Source organism: Sardina pilchardus, chromosome 14 (genome assembly GCF_963854185.1).
Source record: "Sardina pilchardus chromosome 14, fSarPil1.1, whole genome shotgun sequence".
Taxonomy (NCBI): domain Eukaryota; kingdom Metazoa; phylum Chordata; class Actinopteri; order Clupeiformes; family Clupeidae; genus Sardina; species Sardina pilchardus.
The window spans coordinates 17241551-17261445 of NC_085007.1; the positions used below are offsets into that span (position 1 = coordinate 17241551).

At 42.0% G+C, this 19895-nt stretch overlaps 1 protein-coding gene across 1 annotated transcript; it reads left to right on the plus strand.

Annotated features, from left to right (window-relative positions):
- The first annotated feature begins 1156 nt into the window (after positions 1-1156).
- On the plus strand, positions 1157-18700 carry ankrd55 (ankyrin repeat domain 55). The gene is made up of 11 exons (XM_062554874.1): positions 1157-1196; positions 2551-2670; positions 3715-3845; positions 4012-4121; positions 7176-7236; positions 7545-7673; positions 12241-12425; positions 14022-14189; positions 15820-16484; positions 17480-17581; positions 17866-18700. Exons 1-11 carry the CDS (start codon positions 1157-1159, stop codon positions 18141-18143), a joined length of 1989 nt encoding a protein of 662 aa, XP_062410858.1. The 3' UTR covers positions 18144-18700.
- The last annotated feature ends 1195 nt before the right edge of the window (positions 18701-19895 follow it).

A 19895-nucleotide genomic window follows, 5' to 3' on the forward strand; every position in this document is an offset into this window, starting at 1 on the left:
ACAGAGAGCGGCACTCGCTTGCATGCATAAACAGACAACACAACTAAACACAATGACATGAGATGAGAGAGAGAGCTAATTTATCAATGGACTCAATGTATTCTCGACGCTCATTCTCAATCTGCATGAGGGAGAGAAGGGTCTGGAATCTAAATGGGAAAATAGGAAGGAAATAGAAAAGGAGTTTGATTAACATGCCCCCTGGCAATGAATGGCAGGTTTAAAAATAGCTACTTCACCAGAAGCCAAAGGGATAACATGCATATTAATGAACGCTACTCCCATTCCATCCTACCCCCCCACCTCCTTTCCCTTCCCCTCCCCTCTTCTCTGCTACGCTCCCTCTCAACACTCCCACTCCCCCCTCTCTACCACCCCCAGTCCGCTACCCATCTCAATGAAAACAAACTGCGCTCCCTGCGTGGAGTCACTGCACTGGCTGCGCTGTGATTGGTGCCGCACATGCTTTGTGATAACACCCAAGCCTGTGCTCCATTCATCCATCGCCCGGCAGATACAGTCAGCAGCCTCCTCCGCTTCCTCCTCCTCCTCCTCCTCCGCTTCCTCCTCCTCCTCCTCCTCTTCTCCGCTCATCCGCTCACCGTTCACCGTCCACCATCCACTCCCTGGCAGGCAACACGAATGGATGCTCGCGTCTCTGAGCCTACTTCACTGTGAAGGAAGAAGCGGCTGGGAATCTCCATCTTTGACTGCCTTTTTTTATATGTATAAATCTCAGTACGTTGACAGTGCTGAAACGGAGAGCCGAAGCCAAAGAGGACTGAACCCTAAACCTGTCTTCTGTTTATTTACTGCCGCCTTTCTTTCATTCGCCCAGCTGTGTCAATCTCTCTCTCTCTCTCTCTATCTCTCTCTCTCTCTTTGCTCTTACAGTCCCTCGTTCTTGTTCTGACAGAGAGAATGCCTGCTGATTTTCCTGGCACGTTAGACTCATAAGCGAGGTAAGGGGTAGGGGCGCAGGAGAGAGAAGAGAAGAGAAGAGAAGAGAAGACAAGTGAGGCGAGAGCCATGTCTTCGTCGGGGGTTCTTTGGTGCCTCTGCTGAGGCGCCGATCTCTCACGCGTCTCCCCCTCTCTCCCACTCCCTCTCTCTGTCTGTGAGCTGAGAGCTGCGGCGAACAATGTGCTGATCGACCATGGAATTCAGCTCCTCGTCCGTGTTTGATCCGCAGAAAGGTAAGCAAGGATCAGATGCAGTCATAAACTAATGAAGAGTCAACACTGAACAAGGGAAATGTGTGTGTTTGGACTGTGTATATTGATGTGTGTCTGCATGTGAGTGTGTGCGTGTGTGTGTGTGTGTGTGTGTGTGTGTGTGTGTGTGTGTGTCTGAGCATTTGTGTCTGTTGGGGAGGAGGAGGTGAGAGGGCGGTAGAAGCTGCCCATTGTTGCCATGGAAATCCTCGGCTCCTCACACTTGGCTTCAGAATATACCATCACCTGGCGACAAAGTGGAGGATTACTGGATGCACTATCTGAGAGGCGATGTGTTGGGTGCAGGTCTTAGCTGTCAGCATTCACGTCGGCTTTGGCCCTAGCTTGAATAAATTACCTGTCCGCTGAAAGCAGCATGGACCTCACCAGGCAGGTGCATCTGCAATCATGGCTGAGAGCATTCACATGTAATGACGACCGTACAGGGGGAAAATTACTCAACTGGAATCCCATTATGTTCCGCAGTAAACACAAGAGAAGCACTTGAGGTGGCACAGGGAGCTATGCTAACATTGCTGTCATTTGAGAAAAGGCTGATAAACAAAACACTACAACAGACACCAAGTCACCATAGGCCGTGACAAAAAAGGGGCAGCTATTCTGCGATTCTTCTGGGAACACTTAGTAGCTGGTAACCCATTTTTAGAAAAGAGAAATAAGTCTTTGCAGGAAGCTGTTTGAGAAGGGAGGCCTGTGACCCCTGTAATAGAAGGGGGAAGGAGAGAGAGAGGCCTTCTGGCTCATACAGGTTATCACACAGAGGAAGTGGATGGCAGATGAGCTCAATGTACTGCAGAAGCGAGAGTCACCACAAAAAGCTTTTTGCATGTCTAGCCCAAAACATTGTGTATTTTTAGGGTTTCTACTTCAACAATCCTAAACTTCAACTTTCTATTTCCCTTGGGATAAATAAAGCATTTATCTGCCAGTTGTGCTCATAAGAAATGTTCTTCCTTAAAATACAGGGGGCATAAGTATACATATCCCTATGTTAAATTCCGATAGAGGCAGGCAGAGCTAGAGTTTTATTTCAGTTAGCCTAGCCGGTTTGATTTGCATTGAGAGATGATCTTATGGAAAGTACTCATGTCAATCTTTAGGTATGGTGAAGGGTATGTGATGATGTGGTGCTATTTTAATTCCAAAGGCCAAAGGAACTTTATTAGGATGCACAGTACCCTGGATCTATGAAATGACTGGCCTTTAAAAGTATTTATTTATTTATGTTACAATATTCATTCACATCTATCTATCTATCTATCGCTATCTTTCTATTTATCTAAAATCTATCTGTCTATCTTTCTTTCTTTCTCAGATTCTACTGATGAAGTTGACCTGAACATAGTGTTCCAGGCAGCTGCCAGTGGGGATGTCAACACACTCACAGCAACAATCCGAGAAGATCCTTCGATTCTGGAGTGTTGTGATGGAGAAGGTACTATACTATACATTTGGCGAGGTCAATAGCATGAGTAGCATTTAACATAATCCAGATTTACACATTTGTGAAAACTGTCACTGTAGCACTCTCGGCTGGGTGTTACAACAGAGACGTTGTGAAGGAATGGGGTTGCCAATGTTTTGTGACATCGAAATAGGGTCACCTGCCAAAAAGGTTAGGAACCGCTGCTCTAAACTTAGTTTACGCTGAGATAACACAAGAGTTACTCAAGCGAATGGATCGGTTATACCAAGCTAAAAAAAAAAGACACTTGTTTTCATTTTCTATAGTGAACTACAGCTGATATTTGCTTCTTTAAGCTTTTACTTCCAATGATAAAAATATAGACTATTGCTGATATCTACTGAGAAATGGAGAAATCATGGGATTAAATATGTTACTTTGGCCGATGGATCAAGTTTTACCCATAACACGAACATGTCTACCATAAGGGGACACCATTCAATCAAGCAAAAGGTCCAGATTTCTCTTGTTCTGGCAGTGGCTGTCAAATAAGGCAGTTTACTCATTTATTTTTTATTGGTCAAAGTGCTCCAAACGGTTCAAATGTTGAAAATAGAACTGGCCTTTTATTATGGTGTCCCTACTCCCTACATCTTGGAATAATCTTCCATGTAATATAAAAATGAACTCTCTACTTTATAACCAATTCAAATCTGTAATTACAAACCTTCCTACAGTATGTCAAATTGTACCTGTTTTAAGTAAATGTTTGATATATTTTATTCTCCCTTCCTCCTCTATAATTTTATGTAGGCTAGGTTATCTTATTATCTTTTTTTATTTTGTTTATTGTATTTATTTATTTGTTTTTACTGACATTATTATACTACATCTTTTGTTATTTCATTGTAACTGTAATCTCGGCTTCACTGAAAATGAGGACTATCCTCAATGAACCACCAAGAACAATAAAGGTTGAATGAATGAATGAATTAATGAATTAATTGAATTGAATTGAATAAATGAATGAATGAAAAAGTTTACCATACAGTATTTGTCTTTTGCATTGCCCAGGCTCAACTCCACTGATGCATGCGGTGTCAGGGAGGCAGGTGGACACAGTGAAGCTGCTTCTGAAGATGGGAGCCTCCATTAACACTCAGGATGCCTGTGGGAGGACCTCCCTGTCCTTGGCCACCTATCTGGTAAAGGCATTGATAACAAATGTGTTGATGTGTAAATGTAGTGGTTATGATATCTTTACCATGTACAAATGCATTTAAAATTCATTCACCTATGGTAAACCCAAAAGTAGTCCTGCTACCACCAACATCTCTTTTTCACCATGCTGTAATTTTCTTCTTCCCAAAGGGCTGGCTTGAAGGCTGTGTTTGCCTTCTGCGCAATGGGGCCAAACAAAACATTCCAGATAAAAATGGACGTTTGCCCCTTCACGCAGCTACAGCTGAAATCGACTTCAGGTATGAAAGCATTAAATGAAAACATAAAGATGCATTGCCGAAAATGCTTTGTTTTATGATCACCGGAATTACAGTAATTTCCCCGCATATAAGCCGCATTGTGTATAAGCCGCAGGACAGTGTTTTATGCAAGATAAAAGAAACAAAACCATATTAACACCATATTAACTGCCCCCCTATATTAACCTCATAGCTGAAGAAATTTAGCAAAATCAACATAAAAGCCGCGGCTAATAGTCGGGAAATTACGGTAGGCCTACAGTTTTTGTCATGCTTTGGCACATTTCAGATCAGAATGGTAATTCTCAAAACTGTTCAAACTCCATCGTTTTATCACTTGCACATAATTGAAGCAGTTACTCCCCATTTTTCATTTTCAGTGGCTAATGTAATGCACTATAGGTACTGGTTCCCTGCTGAATAATCTTAGAGTCCTAAAACAAATTGGCCTTATTTCATCAGTAGCCTGCTGTCATTAGGCTAGGCCTAGGCCTACATGCAGAGCCGGTTCTCCCTATACGCACACTACGCAAGTTGCGTAGGGCCCGGCAAGTAAATGAAGCCTCCCTCCTCTGTCTTCCCTTGAGCCAAGTTAGTGACAGACAGGTAGGCATATGCAGACACAGCGACAGTGTTTCATATAAGCTACATTACAAGAAGATGAAGGTGAATCCGAAAAAAGAAGAAACTAAACGAGAATGAGAAGCAGGAACAGCAGTCGGGTAAACTTGCGTTCGTCTCATGGTTTGATGTCTACACACATCTCTCCAGCGCGTGTTGCTGACCTACCGGTAGCTTACAGTAGGTCGACCACACAAGGAAGTGAATCCCCTGAATCTGAAGCGAATCTGTCTGCGGCTTGCTTGCCAGCCTTTCCCAGTCATGGCAAAGTTGTGATAATATATAATCCCATGTTCCGTTTTTGAATGCGGCGACTGGCTACAAGAAGAAGAAAAAAACCCGTTTCTTTAAATGCGCTCATAATTAGCCTACGTGCAGCTCGGGATGAAACAGTTTTTCAGCAGACACATGCGAGAACAGGTCGAAACGAATCTGTGATTTCACTCTTCCCATACTATACATTTTAAATAAATGGGTTTACAATATTTTAGTCGAGCTTTAGTTGGTTTAGATACCCTACAACTGAACGTATGCAAAATGGAAAGTAGCCTTTAGGCCTACTAACTTTGATTCGCTGTGCCGCATGGGCAATAGATACATATACTAAATTAGACATATGAAGTATTACAATTATTGTTTAAAATAGTCTAGGTTTGAAAGAATATTGAAGGGAATCAGGGGAGCCAGTTCAGTAGCTATGTCTTTAGCTCGTAGCCTACTGCAGACACACAGGTGAAGAACGGTCTAGACCCTTACAAAAAAGAACTGCATAACTTCACGTGTCAAACCACAAATTTCTGAGTATCAAAACTGTAGTTTTATTGCCTATACATTACAGTATATTTACATTTGCTGTGAAGGTCCTTTATGGGGAAAAACATTATATTTGGTAATTTCTGTTTTGGGATGATTGTATTAGGAGCACTGTTATGTCACATAATATACATTACATATATATATATATATATATATATACAGTATACATATATATATTTTATTATTATTATTTTATTTTATTTTTTGATTTTTTTAATGGCTATATTTTGGCCCTCAGAGTTCAGGTAGTAAGGAGGGCCCCTTAGAAGGATTTTGCCTAGGGCCCCATGGAGGTCTGAACCGGCACTGCTTACATGTAAATGTGTTGAACTAGTTGTCATGACTATATCCATTTTTCATGTGCACAGTGCTGTAAACATTACTGTCACAATGTCTGCCAACAGAAACAAAAAGACATCCACTGTCTTGCGATCAACCCCTCTACACACAAAACTGTATCTTAGTTTTGAAATAAAAAAAATAGTGCTGCCTTGTGGATTGTTCATTAGAAAATACTTACAGAACTGTCACTCACAACTCAAAACAATTTCTGTTCTTGACCAATCAGGCATCAGGCTTTTACAGGTTATCCACTAGGCTATGCGGTGCAGTTTTCACTAGCCTAATTTTTTTTTAGAAATGTAGGCTGCATGTGCATTATCATGATTCGAGAAATGCACCAAAACGACTGAGAAAACTGAAGTTACATGTAGGCCTATACCTATTAGGCCTACATAAACATTCAATTTTGCAGAAAACGCACATTCAAGAAAGCACACGTAGCTTGCCCTATAAGTGCACTCAAATCATGAACACAACAAAGACGTGGTGGAGAGAATGCTACGGTGAATCTGTTGTGTCAGCACTGAACCAGCCGTGGCCGCTGATTTCCATTAATGAGCACTTACTGTAGCTCTGTGCAGCTAGGACAGCAGGTTCGGCTCCTTCGGGAGGCTCTCTCCATCTCCAGGGACACGTTTATGGTCCCCATGACGACCAGAGACCTTTGATCTGCACAAGATGAGCAGCTGGTCCGTCCCAATCTCTCTCGTTTGACTAATTGGAAGAGTCGACTCTTTAACAAACGCGCAAGACAGGTCGTTGTAAAAAATGTCAGTAAACACAGGTAGGCTATATTTACACAAAGTAACCGGTTTCTATCTAGGTAGGTAGGCTAAGGGTGGGGTCAATGTTTAACACACTCAGCACCAGGGTTACACTCATTTTCACATTAAAAATCCACATGGGGCCTACTAAAAACATCAGAGGTGCATGGCAGATCAATGTTGCCTTTGGTAGCCTACTATACTGTAGGCTATAGGTAGCCTAACATTTGGTTTTGCAAATCAAGTTAATTGTTAGCCTAGACTAGGCTGGGTGAACCCTGCCTTACCTGCCGGTGAATTTGGATTTCACCCAGCAGTTTAGGCTGGAAACCTGGACATCTATCTATGCTTGCATGTGTATGTGCATGAATGTAGCCTATGTCTGCACTTGTAAAATCACTTTGTCAGTAAAATGATAAGAAGAGGCCAAAAGCTTGATTGAGATGTATACCATATATGGCGCATGACATCCTTTGTATTATACCAATACCAGCTATCTGTTTTTTTACAGACTTATGGCTGTGCTGTTGCAACAGTCAACACTGTGTGAAATCAATCATCAAGACAATGAGGTAAAGGATCCATATAAACACACATAGAGAACAGTGTCTCTAAATCATCACTAGGGACAAATATGAAAACTTTAGGAATACTTCTTGATCTCAAATTCTACTTGAAGGCCTACAGTATATCAAGTTCAAAACTGATACCAAAGATATTGCGGCCAATATTAGTGGACAGCTTCATAAACAATGTTCATCATTCCTTGCACAAATATAACAGACATTTTGTTACCTGGTGCCACTTAATGGATCATTTTAGGGCACAGTGATGCCCTGTGCCTCGTATTCATGTGCCATTGTTTTGTCGTGGTATATAGGGAATGACTGCTCTTCACTGGGCCTCCTTCCACAACCGTCCGGAGCACGTGCAAGCCCTGCTGCAGAAAGGGGCCGACCCCACCCTAGTGGACAAAGACTTCAAGACAGCCCTCCACTGGGCAGTGCAGGTGCGCCTCTCCTCTAACACCTCTCCTCTCACACCTCTGCTGTGTCATTACAGCCTATTCAACATGAGCAGCAGGGGCTACAAGAGACATACTGTATGAACATGACTCTGTGCCTCGGACTTTTGACTGCCTTAAACACAGCACAACGTTTCTTTATACAGGACAGTCGTGGTTTTTTCAATTTCATTTATGTCCATTCCGAAGAGCACCCAATTTTAATCTTTATAAACCGCTCACAAAAAGTAAGGAAACTTGACTTTGGCCTATTATATCTCCCCTTTGGTAATACCAACCAGTAAAGTGTTTCATATCATTTTTATCGTTGATTTGTCACCTTTACAATGAGGTATAGCTTGTAAGCATAGGGCAATCATGGGATGAGCAACACAAGCAAACGTGTAAGTAGTGCCAACGAAAAATGTGCCAAAATGGCCTGTTATGCTATTGGAATTCACCTTTGTTACTTCAAGCATTGACGATTGCACTCTTCCACAGAAATGAGGAAAACAAAACATGTTAGGCATACATTTGTTCATTTTATACTCAGTGTCAGGGTCCTCAGTAGCGTGTAGAGGATCCATATGCAGCCATTATCATTGAAGGCAATCATCATGCAGTTAGATACCGGGAAGAGATTCTGGAGCCAGTGGCAATTCCATATCTCCAGAATATGGGACCAAATGCCATCCTCCAGGATGACAACGCTCGCCCCCATAGAGCTGGGATCATCAGAGAGTACCTCCAGAATTTGGGAGTGGAGAGGATCTAATGGCCTGCCGTGAACACTTGTGGGATCAGCTTGGGCATGCTGTACGTGCCAGAGTCACCAACAAAACCAGGTTGGCTGCCTTACAACAGATCCTTATCGAGGAATGGAATGCCATCCCACAGCAGAATGTAGCCAGGTTGGTGACCAGCATGAGAAGAAGGTGCCAAGCTGTTGTGGCTGCATATGGATCCTCTACACGCTACTGAGGACCCTGACACTGAGTATAAAATGAACAAATGTATGCCTAACATGTTTTGTTTTCCTCATTTCTGTGGGAGAGTGCAATCGTCAATGCTTGAAGTAACAAAGGTGAATTCCAACAGCATAACAGGCCATTTTGGCACTTTTTGCGTTGGCACTACTTACACGTTTGCTTGTGTTGCTCATTCCATGATTGCCCTATGCTTACAAGCTATACCTCATTGTAAAGGTGACAAATCATCGATAAAAATGATATGAAACACTTTACTGGTTGGTATTACTAAAAGGGAGATATAATGGGCCAAAGTCAAGTTTCCTTACTTTTTGTGAGCAGTTCATATAAAGTGGTTACTAGGTTGGTTGCTAGGGAAGTCACGTTGGTTGCTAAGGACGCGCAGGATTTTAGAATAGGTTTCTATCTCTGTACGGCTGCTGCGCGGCAGACGTTTCCAGTGGGCTTTGCTCCATTGAAAACAATGGAGTTCCAATATTTTTTCGTGGCGCGGTGCGCCGGTGCGCCGCGTACGTGTCTGGTGGGCGTTGGGCTTTAGGGTCCTCAGTAGCGTGTAGAGGATCCATATGCAGCCACAACAGCTTGGCACATTATTCTCATGCTGGTCACCAACCTGGCTACATTCTGCTGTGGGGATGGCATTCCATTCCTTGATAAGGATCTGTTAAGTCAGCCAACCTGGTTCTGTTGGCGACTCTGGCACGTACAGAGTAAAAATGATATGAAACACTTTACTGGTTGGTATTACTAAAGGGGAGATATAATGGGCCAAAGTCAAGTTTCCTTACTTTTTGTGAGCAGTTTTATTTGACCCAACGCAGCACTCTCCTTCTCTCTCTCTTCAATGACTGTGTAGCATTCTCATTTGCTCTCACTGGCTCAATTCTCCTCGGAACCATAGCACATTTCCATTTAGCTTTAGCACTCTCTACTGAGGAGACACAGCACTCAAAGAATCCTTCACAGAGCTGCATGGGGATAGTTTAATAATTATAACACTAATATGGCAGTTGTATACACATATTCTGCCCTTTCCTGTATGCCTCCCCCATTCACTTGAATAGGAAAATAGCTGCCCAATAACTGCCCTACTCCAAATGTAAAATCACATACACATGGATGTAGTGTGAATGTAAAAATAAGCAATGATAAACAGATGCAAGTTGAGATTGTGATCTGGCAGAGTTTGTTTATCATTCTCAGGTTGCCAAATTGGCAGATCATATCAAAAGCTAAAACTGATGCAATAACTAATGTGTAAAACATTTCAATAAGTGATTTGTCAATGCTGGATCCCTTCAACTTCCTCAGAAAAAAAGAGTCTCTGATTGGACTTTTTGCAGATGGAGTCAGCATTGGCATCAAAGGTCAATTTATCATCTAAGATGGTGCCCGAGCACTTCCATTGGCTTACTCGTGCCATTTATAAGAGTTGGTACAGCGGTAGAAAAGTTATGGCGGAAGTCTGTATGCATCTCTTTTGTCTTAAAGACATTGAGCTATAATGTAATAAAATCATCAGAGACTGGTCCATGGCCCATCTCGTGGTCCTGTAGGAGTCTGCCAGTCATTGGTGTAGAGTTCAAATAACAGAGGGGACATAATAGACTGGGGTGAACCCTGCCTGACCTGCCAGCGAATTTGGATTTCGCCTGGCAGCTCAGGCTGGAAACCTGCACATCTATCTCCTCTGTTCCCTGCCAGAACCTTTGGCTCCAATCACAAACTAGCTTATCCAAAAGATGCACCGGATCGTCTATGTGGATCGGTCTTATTGGTTTGAGGATTATCCAAGCATACGGAGTCATTTGAACGATGCCAATAGAGCTCGACAGTCCCGCCCCTCCTCCGAGAGAGCACGCCTGACGCCTCTCGTGCAGTAGCAATAAAGCGCAGACTGAGTCTGCATGCACTTGAAAGCTGATGAAAAGTCAGCAAAACACAAGCGTGCCGTGCATATGTGTCCTCTTGCCTTCCAGGTGCCTAGTGAATGTTGCTGCAGCATCCTCGTCTCCTTAGCTTGGTTGCTATGTGAATTGGAGCGGGTCTGATCGGTCATGCCCTGTGTCATAGACAATAGACTCCTCTTCACAATATGCTCAAAACCTTTCATTAGAGAAGGGCCAGAGCCACGGAACCTTGGCCACTGGAACAATTACAGATTCTTTCCATAGCATGAGGACTTTGTCGTCGTTAAAATCATGGGAGTCAAATCTTAGATACAGTAGAACTAGTTCAACTCTTCTGCCAGGGCAGAATTGGTTTTGTCAGATCTGTACATCTCTTTTTTTTGTCCTGAATTGCCATATTGTAGAATTACCATAGCCTTAATCCCTCTCGAAACACAGTGAGCACTGTCATTCTTCAGTCCTTAAACTGCGTTTTGGCCTATTGTATCTCCTTTTCTGTATCTCAACCTTAGAGTATCTTTTCTTTTATTTATGTTTTTTCCCTGTTTGAATCTTTTTCTTATATTTTTCTTCAGAAGAGATCTGCTGAACCATTATTTGGGTATAATGTTACTTACTTCTTGGTTATAACGATTTGCTCACAAATGGTGACGTCGCTTGATGAGAATCAATTCTTAGTCAGTTGCTAGTGGCATACATTTCTGGTGTTTGAAAGTCTCTGGAGGTCATGAACGCGAGTGTTTGTGAAATGTACTTACTACAATAAGCTGTAATTACTTATTAATATAAGAATTCCCATCCGCCCCACAAAAAAAAGCTGTGTAATTTCTATGGTCTAGGGGGTATCCCTTTATTAACTGTATTTGTGAGGGATGCAGGTGGCTGAGATGGGGACTCCCCTTTACTTATCACTTTCTGAAGGTGGGGAGTCTTTGTAAAGTCATAATACAGTGGCCTCTTTGGTTCCGTGTTATCTTAGTTGGCCCCTACACACCAATAGCCAATATGAAGAGTTCAGATGCAAAGATAGTTAAGTGAGAATTAGTTTAATATTTGTTTTATTGAGTAATAAAATAAATCAAATCACCACAATCAAACTACAGCTTGTCTGATATCAAATTGAAAAATATTATGCATATGAATATATTTCTGTAAATTAATCAAAGATGTACTGTTTGCATCTGAACCTTTTCCTTTTCCATTCTGAACTACTTCCACACAACACAACACATTTCCTGACAATACAGTAACATGCTGGCTTGTGGTTGAACTTTTGTTTGTCTTCCATTCTATTTACTCCTTGGAAGTACAGTAAAGGAGGTGTTGGCATGTTAAGGTATTTTGATAGGACATGTTGACAAGGATACTTCTCTGGAAACCTTTCGGTGTTTGATTACAAAACAAATATGCCTTTAGGGTCAACTGAAGGTGAGATTTAGTAATGTGTATGGCGTGCAAACTGCTGAATTGCTAATGTGTTGCAAGCTGGTTTTATCAGTTAAGTCCAACTGGCAATCAAAGGGATGCTTATACTGAGAACTGCCTTGAGGTTATTTCTAACACATTTCATATCAAGACACTTGAAAATGTTGAAACAGGAAAAGCAGTGGTTTTACTAGTGGAGAAATGCTCCTGTGTGAAACCGCAATGTGTGCTGTGTTTTTTATCTGGCAGAGTGGCAGCAGATACATGTGCTCTCTGATCCTTGATCACCATCTCGGCCCTTCTGTGATCAACTACGACGATGAGAACGGCAAAACCTGCGTTCACATTGCTGCAGCGGCTGGCTTCAGCGACATCATCTATGAGCTTGCGCGTGTTCCTGAGACCAACCTGCAAGCACTGGATGTTGATGAGCGGTACGTGCTGTGAGAGAATTTTTTTTGTGTGGAAAAAACTCTCTTCTATCTGACAGCAAATCGCAATATCAGATAATGTGGTGGTTGTGAAATGCACATTCCTCTGTAGTTTGTCAAAAGCACACTCACTACCTGAGGATATTACAGTTTGCCAATACCAAGAGAACTGTGTGAAAGGCTGTGGTAACACTTGATTGATAACACTTCTGATCATGAAAAATTCATTCTGACAGCACAAAAACATATTTTGTCCTTAATGTTCGTGTTTATTTTGAGATAAATTGAGATAAACAATTTTTTGCGCCTCTAAATTTCAATGTTTAACCACTAAAAATCTGCAGTCGGTTTACTCATTTCAATAATCAAATAAGACCCGTAAGACCCATTTTGCATACGATTTGTTTCTGGATTTTGCTTCTCACAAGCAGGAACTTCCCTTGATCAAGTTTTAGATGACTTGTAGCTCGTTCTAATCTCACAGGTACATGTGGTGTAAGCATGCTGCAGTGGTGCAAGCACGTCCTGTGGCTAGAGTGTCATACCCATCTTCATCTTTCATAACATGTGAACTGCAACGTATGGGAAAGTAAAGTGAAACAAGTGTGTCGCACTTACATCGCGGCGTTTTGCCGATGGGCCTCAAACACTCTCTTGATTGACGCACAAACTTACTGAACAAGTAAATGTGTTAATGGTATACAGTATGTACTGTATGTTTAGTTAAGCGCTCATAGCAGAAATTATGACTTTGTGTACAAGCAAAATACAGGAAAATAAACATTTACAGAAAACAAGAGCAGCGCTTGGAATAATAAAGAAAAAGATATTATGAGGACAAGAATATGTAGAAAAGATGCAGTGAGAGTGTTTTCACCTCCTATACAGTAGCAGCTATTCTACCTAAAAGGTATGCAAAAGCTGGTGTTTTTTGGTGATAGTTGTCAGTGTCGTGCTGGGGACAATTTTTTACTGTGTGTTCATACCCTGAATGCAGAGCTCCATGATGTATATTCTGGACAGCTGGTGGGAAAGACACATAATGCATCTGTCCTTCATATGACCAAACTCAAAGTGACTAACATTGTGCTTTGACATTAGAAATTTGCTGTCTGATAGTGATTTGACACCTACTGTAAATACTCGTTGTGAATGGCCTCAGTACACATTTGATATCTAAAGAATAGAATAGAATATATACTTTTTTGATCCCGTGAGGGAAATTCAGTTCTCTGCATTTAACCCAATTTAACCGAATTAGTGAACACACAGCACACAGTGAACACACAGTGAGGTGAATCACACAACCCAGAGCAGTGAGCTGCCTGCCCAACCAGCGGCGCTCGGGGAGCAGTGAGGGGTTAGGTGCCTTGCTCAAGGGCACTTCAGCCGTGGTGGACTGGTCGGGGATCGAACCGGCAACCCTCCGGTTACAAGCCCGATGCGCTAACCAGTACACCACGGCTGCCCTGCATCTATTCCATCAAATCACTTTCGAAGGTGATTTGAAGACACATATCAGCCCATTAATATAGCAGAAGTATGTCCTCCAGGGCCACAAATAAGATGTGTGTGTCCTTCTGTGTGTGCACACGCCAGAACCCCCTTGCACTGGGCAGCAGCAGCAGGCAAAGTGGAGTGTGTGCAGGCCCTACTGCAGCTGGGTGTTGAGCCAGAGCCCAGAGACATCAACGAGAACACACCACTCACCTACGCCATGTACTGCGGCCACACGGCATGCATCAAACTTCTCTCCACTGAGAACAGGTAGGACAGACGGGGGTTTTGTTGGATTGTTTGTTTGTTTACTGCCCTGTTGTTGTTGTTGTTGTTGTTGTTGATTTTCCATTCATCGCCCTGTGTGTATGATCATAAACTTTGATGCATAATGTGGGGGAACTGTTAGCTGTTGTGTGCTATGATCAGGAGGTGCACGTACTGTAGTTTCTATTTGGAGTTTGGAATTGTAAATGCTGTCCTTTGCAGGTTTTTTATTTTGGTATCGAGCAACTCAGCATCCAGTTTCACTTCAACTAAAATAGTTCCCTTAAGTTCCCTCACCCCCTCAGAGTATATTAAAGGTTTCTTATTAGGGGCCTAGCAATGAATCTGTGAAGGCCTCCAGTGTGTACCTACCTTTTCTTACTATTATTTGTCTTTTTTCTTTGAAATTGGAGTCTGTGGTAGCTCCCAGAACTGTATGGTAAAAGTGGAAAAATCTGGCACACTGTTTGGAGGCAGTTCCTTGATTCATTTCACCAAGTTTCATGAGTGCATATTTAAAGTGCTCCACCAACCACCGCCCCAGCAAAGGGTCAAAGTTGGAGTCGCTTAGAATATTACCAGAGAGGGTTAAAGCGGAGCGAGAGGCGCAAACGTTCGAACATATCCGCATTCTGTTTTCGCAAAGGGACCTAGCAGACCTAGAAAGTGACGTTACATTCGAACTAAACTGCTTGCCAATCTGACAGAGATCGATATCCCACTATGACGACTTTGCGACACGCCTCTTTAAGCAGACAGGAACTGTTTGAATTTTGCTTCCATAGAGATGCATTATGTTGCTCTATCTTGTCAGTAATGAAGGATCTTTGATATTACATACCGTTCAAATTCTTCAACACAACAGAGTCCAACACACCCTACGACTTCAGTTTCCACCATGTGGGATTTCAGCCATATTGGATTTAATTTTTTTTAAAAAGTGTCGACACAGGCGTCCACAGTCACAATATTTGCCATATGTGGTCTTCAGACCAAGCCTCACGAAAGCCCCACATTGTTGCTTGCAGCTATGTTATAATGTTGTCTTCTCCTCTGACCCCAGGGAGTCCGTCGTGGGCTACACCAGGTTTATTTTTACATATGAAAGTTTCACTTCCTCAGACTGCAGAGATCCGATGCAACATTACAGCTACTGAACAATGTTGCTGTTGCATATGTTATATTATTATTGTTAACACAGTAGATTAAACCCTTTTTAGCACGGTAGAATAAACCCTTTTAAAACAGCACACGTAAACTTAACTGAGTGAAAATGTGAAAAGGAAGGATAATTTAAGGATTTATAATTTTCTAAATATCTACTCACACTGAATGTAAAGTGATTTTATTGGGACTTTGCAGTTCATCAAAGACTGAACTCCATTGTTTTTGCAACAGAATTGCTGGTGGCACCATGAAGCGAACAACCTAATGCCAGCACCATTCATGGCAAATGTAATCTCTACACCATGAGTACAGTAGAGGGGGAAAACATATACATTCTGGAACGTACAGTATAATGGCAATGGAATCATAGTGTCATCTGTAATGCACCATGCCATGCACTATGCTGCTGGTTAATATATTTACAATATATACAAACACACCTAACTGAAATATGATTGTTTTACAGGTTAGAGTCGACCCGACAGCTACATTCCCAGAATAATGATATGGCCAGCAAAAAAGAGGGCAAGTTCCGCATGCTCAACAACATCTTTTCTTGTAAGAAGAAGAAGGAGCTTCATGCAGCACTACAGAAAGTACCAAACCATGATCGACACCAGTCGGAGGAGATGTCTGAGGTGGATGATATCATCACCATGTTTGACTGCCTGTCGGATTCGTCAGGGAAAGACTCACGAGAAGATGGACTGGCGTTGAGGAAGAGGTCGTGTGAACCACAAAAGCTGGGGATTCTGGAGGACCACACCTTAAAGGAAATCAAGGGACTTCCACCCATCCGCACACAGAGTCTTCCACCAATCACAATGGGAAACTCACTGTTGGCCAGCACGCAGTTTATGGTCCAAAGGAATTCGGGCGGCCAAGTGATCAGCCACCTTGCCCACCGGTCTCAGAAGAGCAAAAGTGAACATGACCTGTTTGACAGCAGAGCCAAGAGCCAGAAATTGGTAGGCCAGACCTGGAAGACGGAGTCCAGTCAAGTCCTGACTCACAAGGCTTGGGTATCATCACCGTCTGAGAGACTGCTTGATCGACCTCATCACGAAACGTCAGGCCCCTTAGATGTGCTCTGTCCAAAACAAACCCCATACATTCAAAAAAATGAGCAAGGTAAATATGACAGACCCAGTGAATGCCCGAAGTGATTTAGACAACATGATTAGCTTGAACAGCATATTTCATGCCATTTATATTACAAATTATAGCTGTAATCTGTTAGTTATTGAGACTAACTAAATTACTGTGTTACTAATCAGATTCATGATGATTACAAAGAGGTTATTACTCAAAGTACTCACTCAGTATTGTACTGAGGTGACCTTTTGAGTACTTCAGATAAAAGTACCCAGTTGAAAGCAGTGGTTATATTTGGTGTGAAACATTGCTGTTGACTAGTAATAGTGGTTGACTGCTAGCACCTCTTACTGAAAACATTTCGTCTGAAGTGTTTGTGTGGTTGTCACTTATGTCAACAAACATTCCCTCCTGTGATCTCACTGCTTCTCTATAGCGATATAACACATACAGTAGCTTTCTGTTAACTCCAGACAACTGTGTAGAAGTAACTCTGAAAGTTGCCCTGCAGTGTGAACACAACAATGATATCAATTATTGGTTATCAAGACAGTCAAAGGCAAGTTCAACAACATCAGCAAGGGCTAAGGCCGTATATCCACTGTGAAATATACGGTTGAACACCAACACAGTCTGATGTTTTGTACATTTTAAATTTGCTTTCTCCAACATCTATTGGACTTTTTGACACCAGATTCCATATATTTTCTGTGTACAGATACAAAGATCTGCATAGTTCAGATCATTTTGATTAGGGTGGTCTGAGCAGCCTATAGCTCAGTTAACAAACTGTTCAGTTGCCCCATCTCATACCAAAACAGTGGATACACCAAAACCACATCCTGTGATAAATGCCCATTTGCACTTCTGCTTCTCAAGAGATGACAATAATACCAGAATGCTGTAATACAGTACCAATAGTGGAAGTTTGCAGGCTCCAGATGGTGGCCTGGTAATGAGAAATAAAAAAAACACGTTTTCAGTCTCCATCTCTGAACCCTTTCTTCCCTTTCTACTGATGTTGCTTACAGTTCCAAACACACACCTACTACCTCTGAATGGCCTGCGGATGAGGGACTCTGGCCTAGCACGCAACAGCCTGGCACCTATACGCGACCACTGTACTCACCGATGTAAGTACTGCTTGTTTGCTTAAAGTGAAAAAAAAGGGATCACACACATCCATAGGTCAATTACAAGTCAAGCTACTAGTACATTGTGTACACTGTCCTCCACTGTACACCTCAGGATACTGTACAGAGACTATTGCAGAGGTCATCTGTTAGCAATCACATCATGTAACATCATTAGCTGATTATCCTTGTACATTAAAACAGCTTTTAAAAATGAAATTCAAATCGGCCTTTGATGAAAAAAAAAAGAATAACGGTATGAAAATAACCTATGTTTCGTTCAGTCTCCCTTCCACCTGACCAGGTATCTCAGGGAGTGAAGAAGTCCAAATCCCTGCCTCTCGGCTCCCTAGGCCGGGGCTTGGTCAGCCTGCCTCCTCCAAACGCCTCCAAGCACAAAGTGGGACTCCCTCAGAGCCAGTCCCTCTGCTCCCTGCCGCCCGCGGCTGTCGGAGAACCCCTACGGAACATGCAAGTCCTTCCTGCAATCCCACCACTTAGGAGACGCAGTCCTTCGCCTTCTAAGCCCACTGTGACGCCTCATGCTAACATGGGACAGTAATGCGCAGTACAGTAGCTAATAATGGCATGCAAAGACACTACAGATTTTTGAGATTATGTTATCTCTGTTATTTTGCTCATGTGTGGACGAACGTGACTGTGCCAAGAAGTCTTATCGAGAAGTCGTTGGAATTCAGATCAAGTCAAGACAAGTCAGATCAAGAAGTCAAGTCATTGTCACAATTCATTCATACAAGATTTCTGTGGGAAAATTCTTCAGTTCTGTGTTTCCTTGTTACTTGGTTGACTTATAAACTGGTAATCTGACCATCAGGTTTAAGGCTGCAACAGAACATTAAGTTTTCATCTTATGAAAGTCAGAATGTGTTAGCTCCTCTGTTAAAGATAGGCTCAGATAAGAAGAAAATGACATGATTTATAGAATGGTTTAAGTATTTGATAAAAATTTATTAAAGAGAAACTTTCTTATTTTTACATATTTTTACTCATCAGAAACTTTATCTAAAGGCATGCACTGTGTTGAACTATTCTTTAATGTATGTAAGGCATTCAAGTGATATATTGAAGTTCTTATCTGACTGCTTTGTAATAAAGGGATTTAATTATAAAGTCAATAACTCAACTGAGTTATGCAGCACGTCTTATGCTCCACATACCCAACTAATTTTAGGCTTAACTGCTAATAAGCATGAATTAGAAGGCAACTGGAATCGCAAGTTACCAAAGGGAATACTATTAAAGTAAAATTCAGATCTTCAGAAATTACCCCTTTCCATACAGACCTCACTATTCCCAATTAACATAATCATCTGGGTTAAGCTGGGTTAGTGACAATAGCAGTAACTCTGTGCATCTAAAAATGAAATGCATCAACCATCTGTTCTACATTTTCTATTTCATCATCACTACATGTTTATCTTATACTATCATGCATATAATATAATACAAAAATAACATCAGCACTAAAAATATTGGGTTATGGTAAAGGGCCTGATGTGGATAGCCAGAAGTCATGCTGTGGGCAACTGAGAGAAATGTGTGTCATCCCAGAACAACTTGGCCATTATTGTATTTTATTGTAAGTGAACCATTTGGATGCCTCAAAAATGCAAAGATTGGTAACTGGAAGACTGGAATAATTCAGTCCAGTCTAGTTCTTCACAAAAAGCACTGTAGGCTACTACCCTTTTCCTGGTATTCCAGCTCATCTCCCAAATCACAACAACAGCCCTGGGTTGGTTTACCAGTAAATGCTGGAGGCAACAGATGGAGGGGTTGTTCTCCAACTTTTCCTGTAAATTGAGGGACTTTGATTGTACACCATAACACATTCCAGGATTTCAGTATGATGAAATTGTCTCCGTGGTGGATTGTAGCTTTATCAACTGAAAATGATTCTAGTCTGGGGAATGCTACACACGTGGACAAATACAGGCCTAGCTTACCCTGCGACAACAGGCTACCGCTACACATACTCTTTACTCTAAGTAGGCCTATATTTTCAGAAAACCTTTTATAGAAACAAATTTGCAGCAAATACTCAAGAGAAAGTAAAATAGGCTATTCAAGGTTTTTCTATCAAATAGGCCTACATATATCCTTGACCTTAAAAAAAGACATTCAGGCGTCAACAATAGACACAGACGGGAAGGTACAGGCTTTGACCTGCAAATCCTGTCTGTGACATTGCCTCAGGATCTCTGTCTGGAAAACTGAGTCATTTCTTTGCCCACTTAGGGAAGTCACGGTTTTGCCTTCCATAAAATTATCCTGTGTAAATTATGTTTGCCCG

Excerpts from the sequence above, each read along its gene's own strand:
- ankrd55 (XM_062554874.1), top strand. The coding sequence starts at position 1,157 with ATGGAATTCAGCTCCTCGTCCGTGTTTGATCCGCAGAAAG. Across the intron at positions 2,671-3,714 it reads GGAGTGTTGTGATGGAGAAG|GCTCAACTCCACTGATGCAT; the intron begins GTACTATACTAT and ends TGCATTGCCCAG. Across the intron at positions 17,582-17,865 it reads CGACCACTGTACTCACCGAT|TCTCCCTTCCACCTGACCAG; the intron begins GTAAGTACTGCT and ends TGTTTCGTTCAG.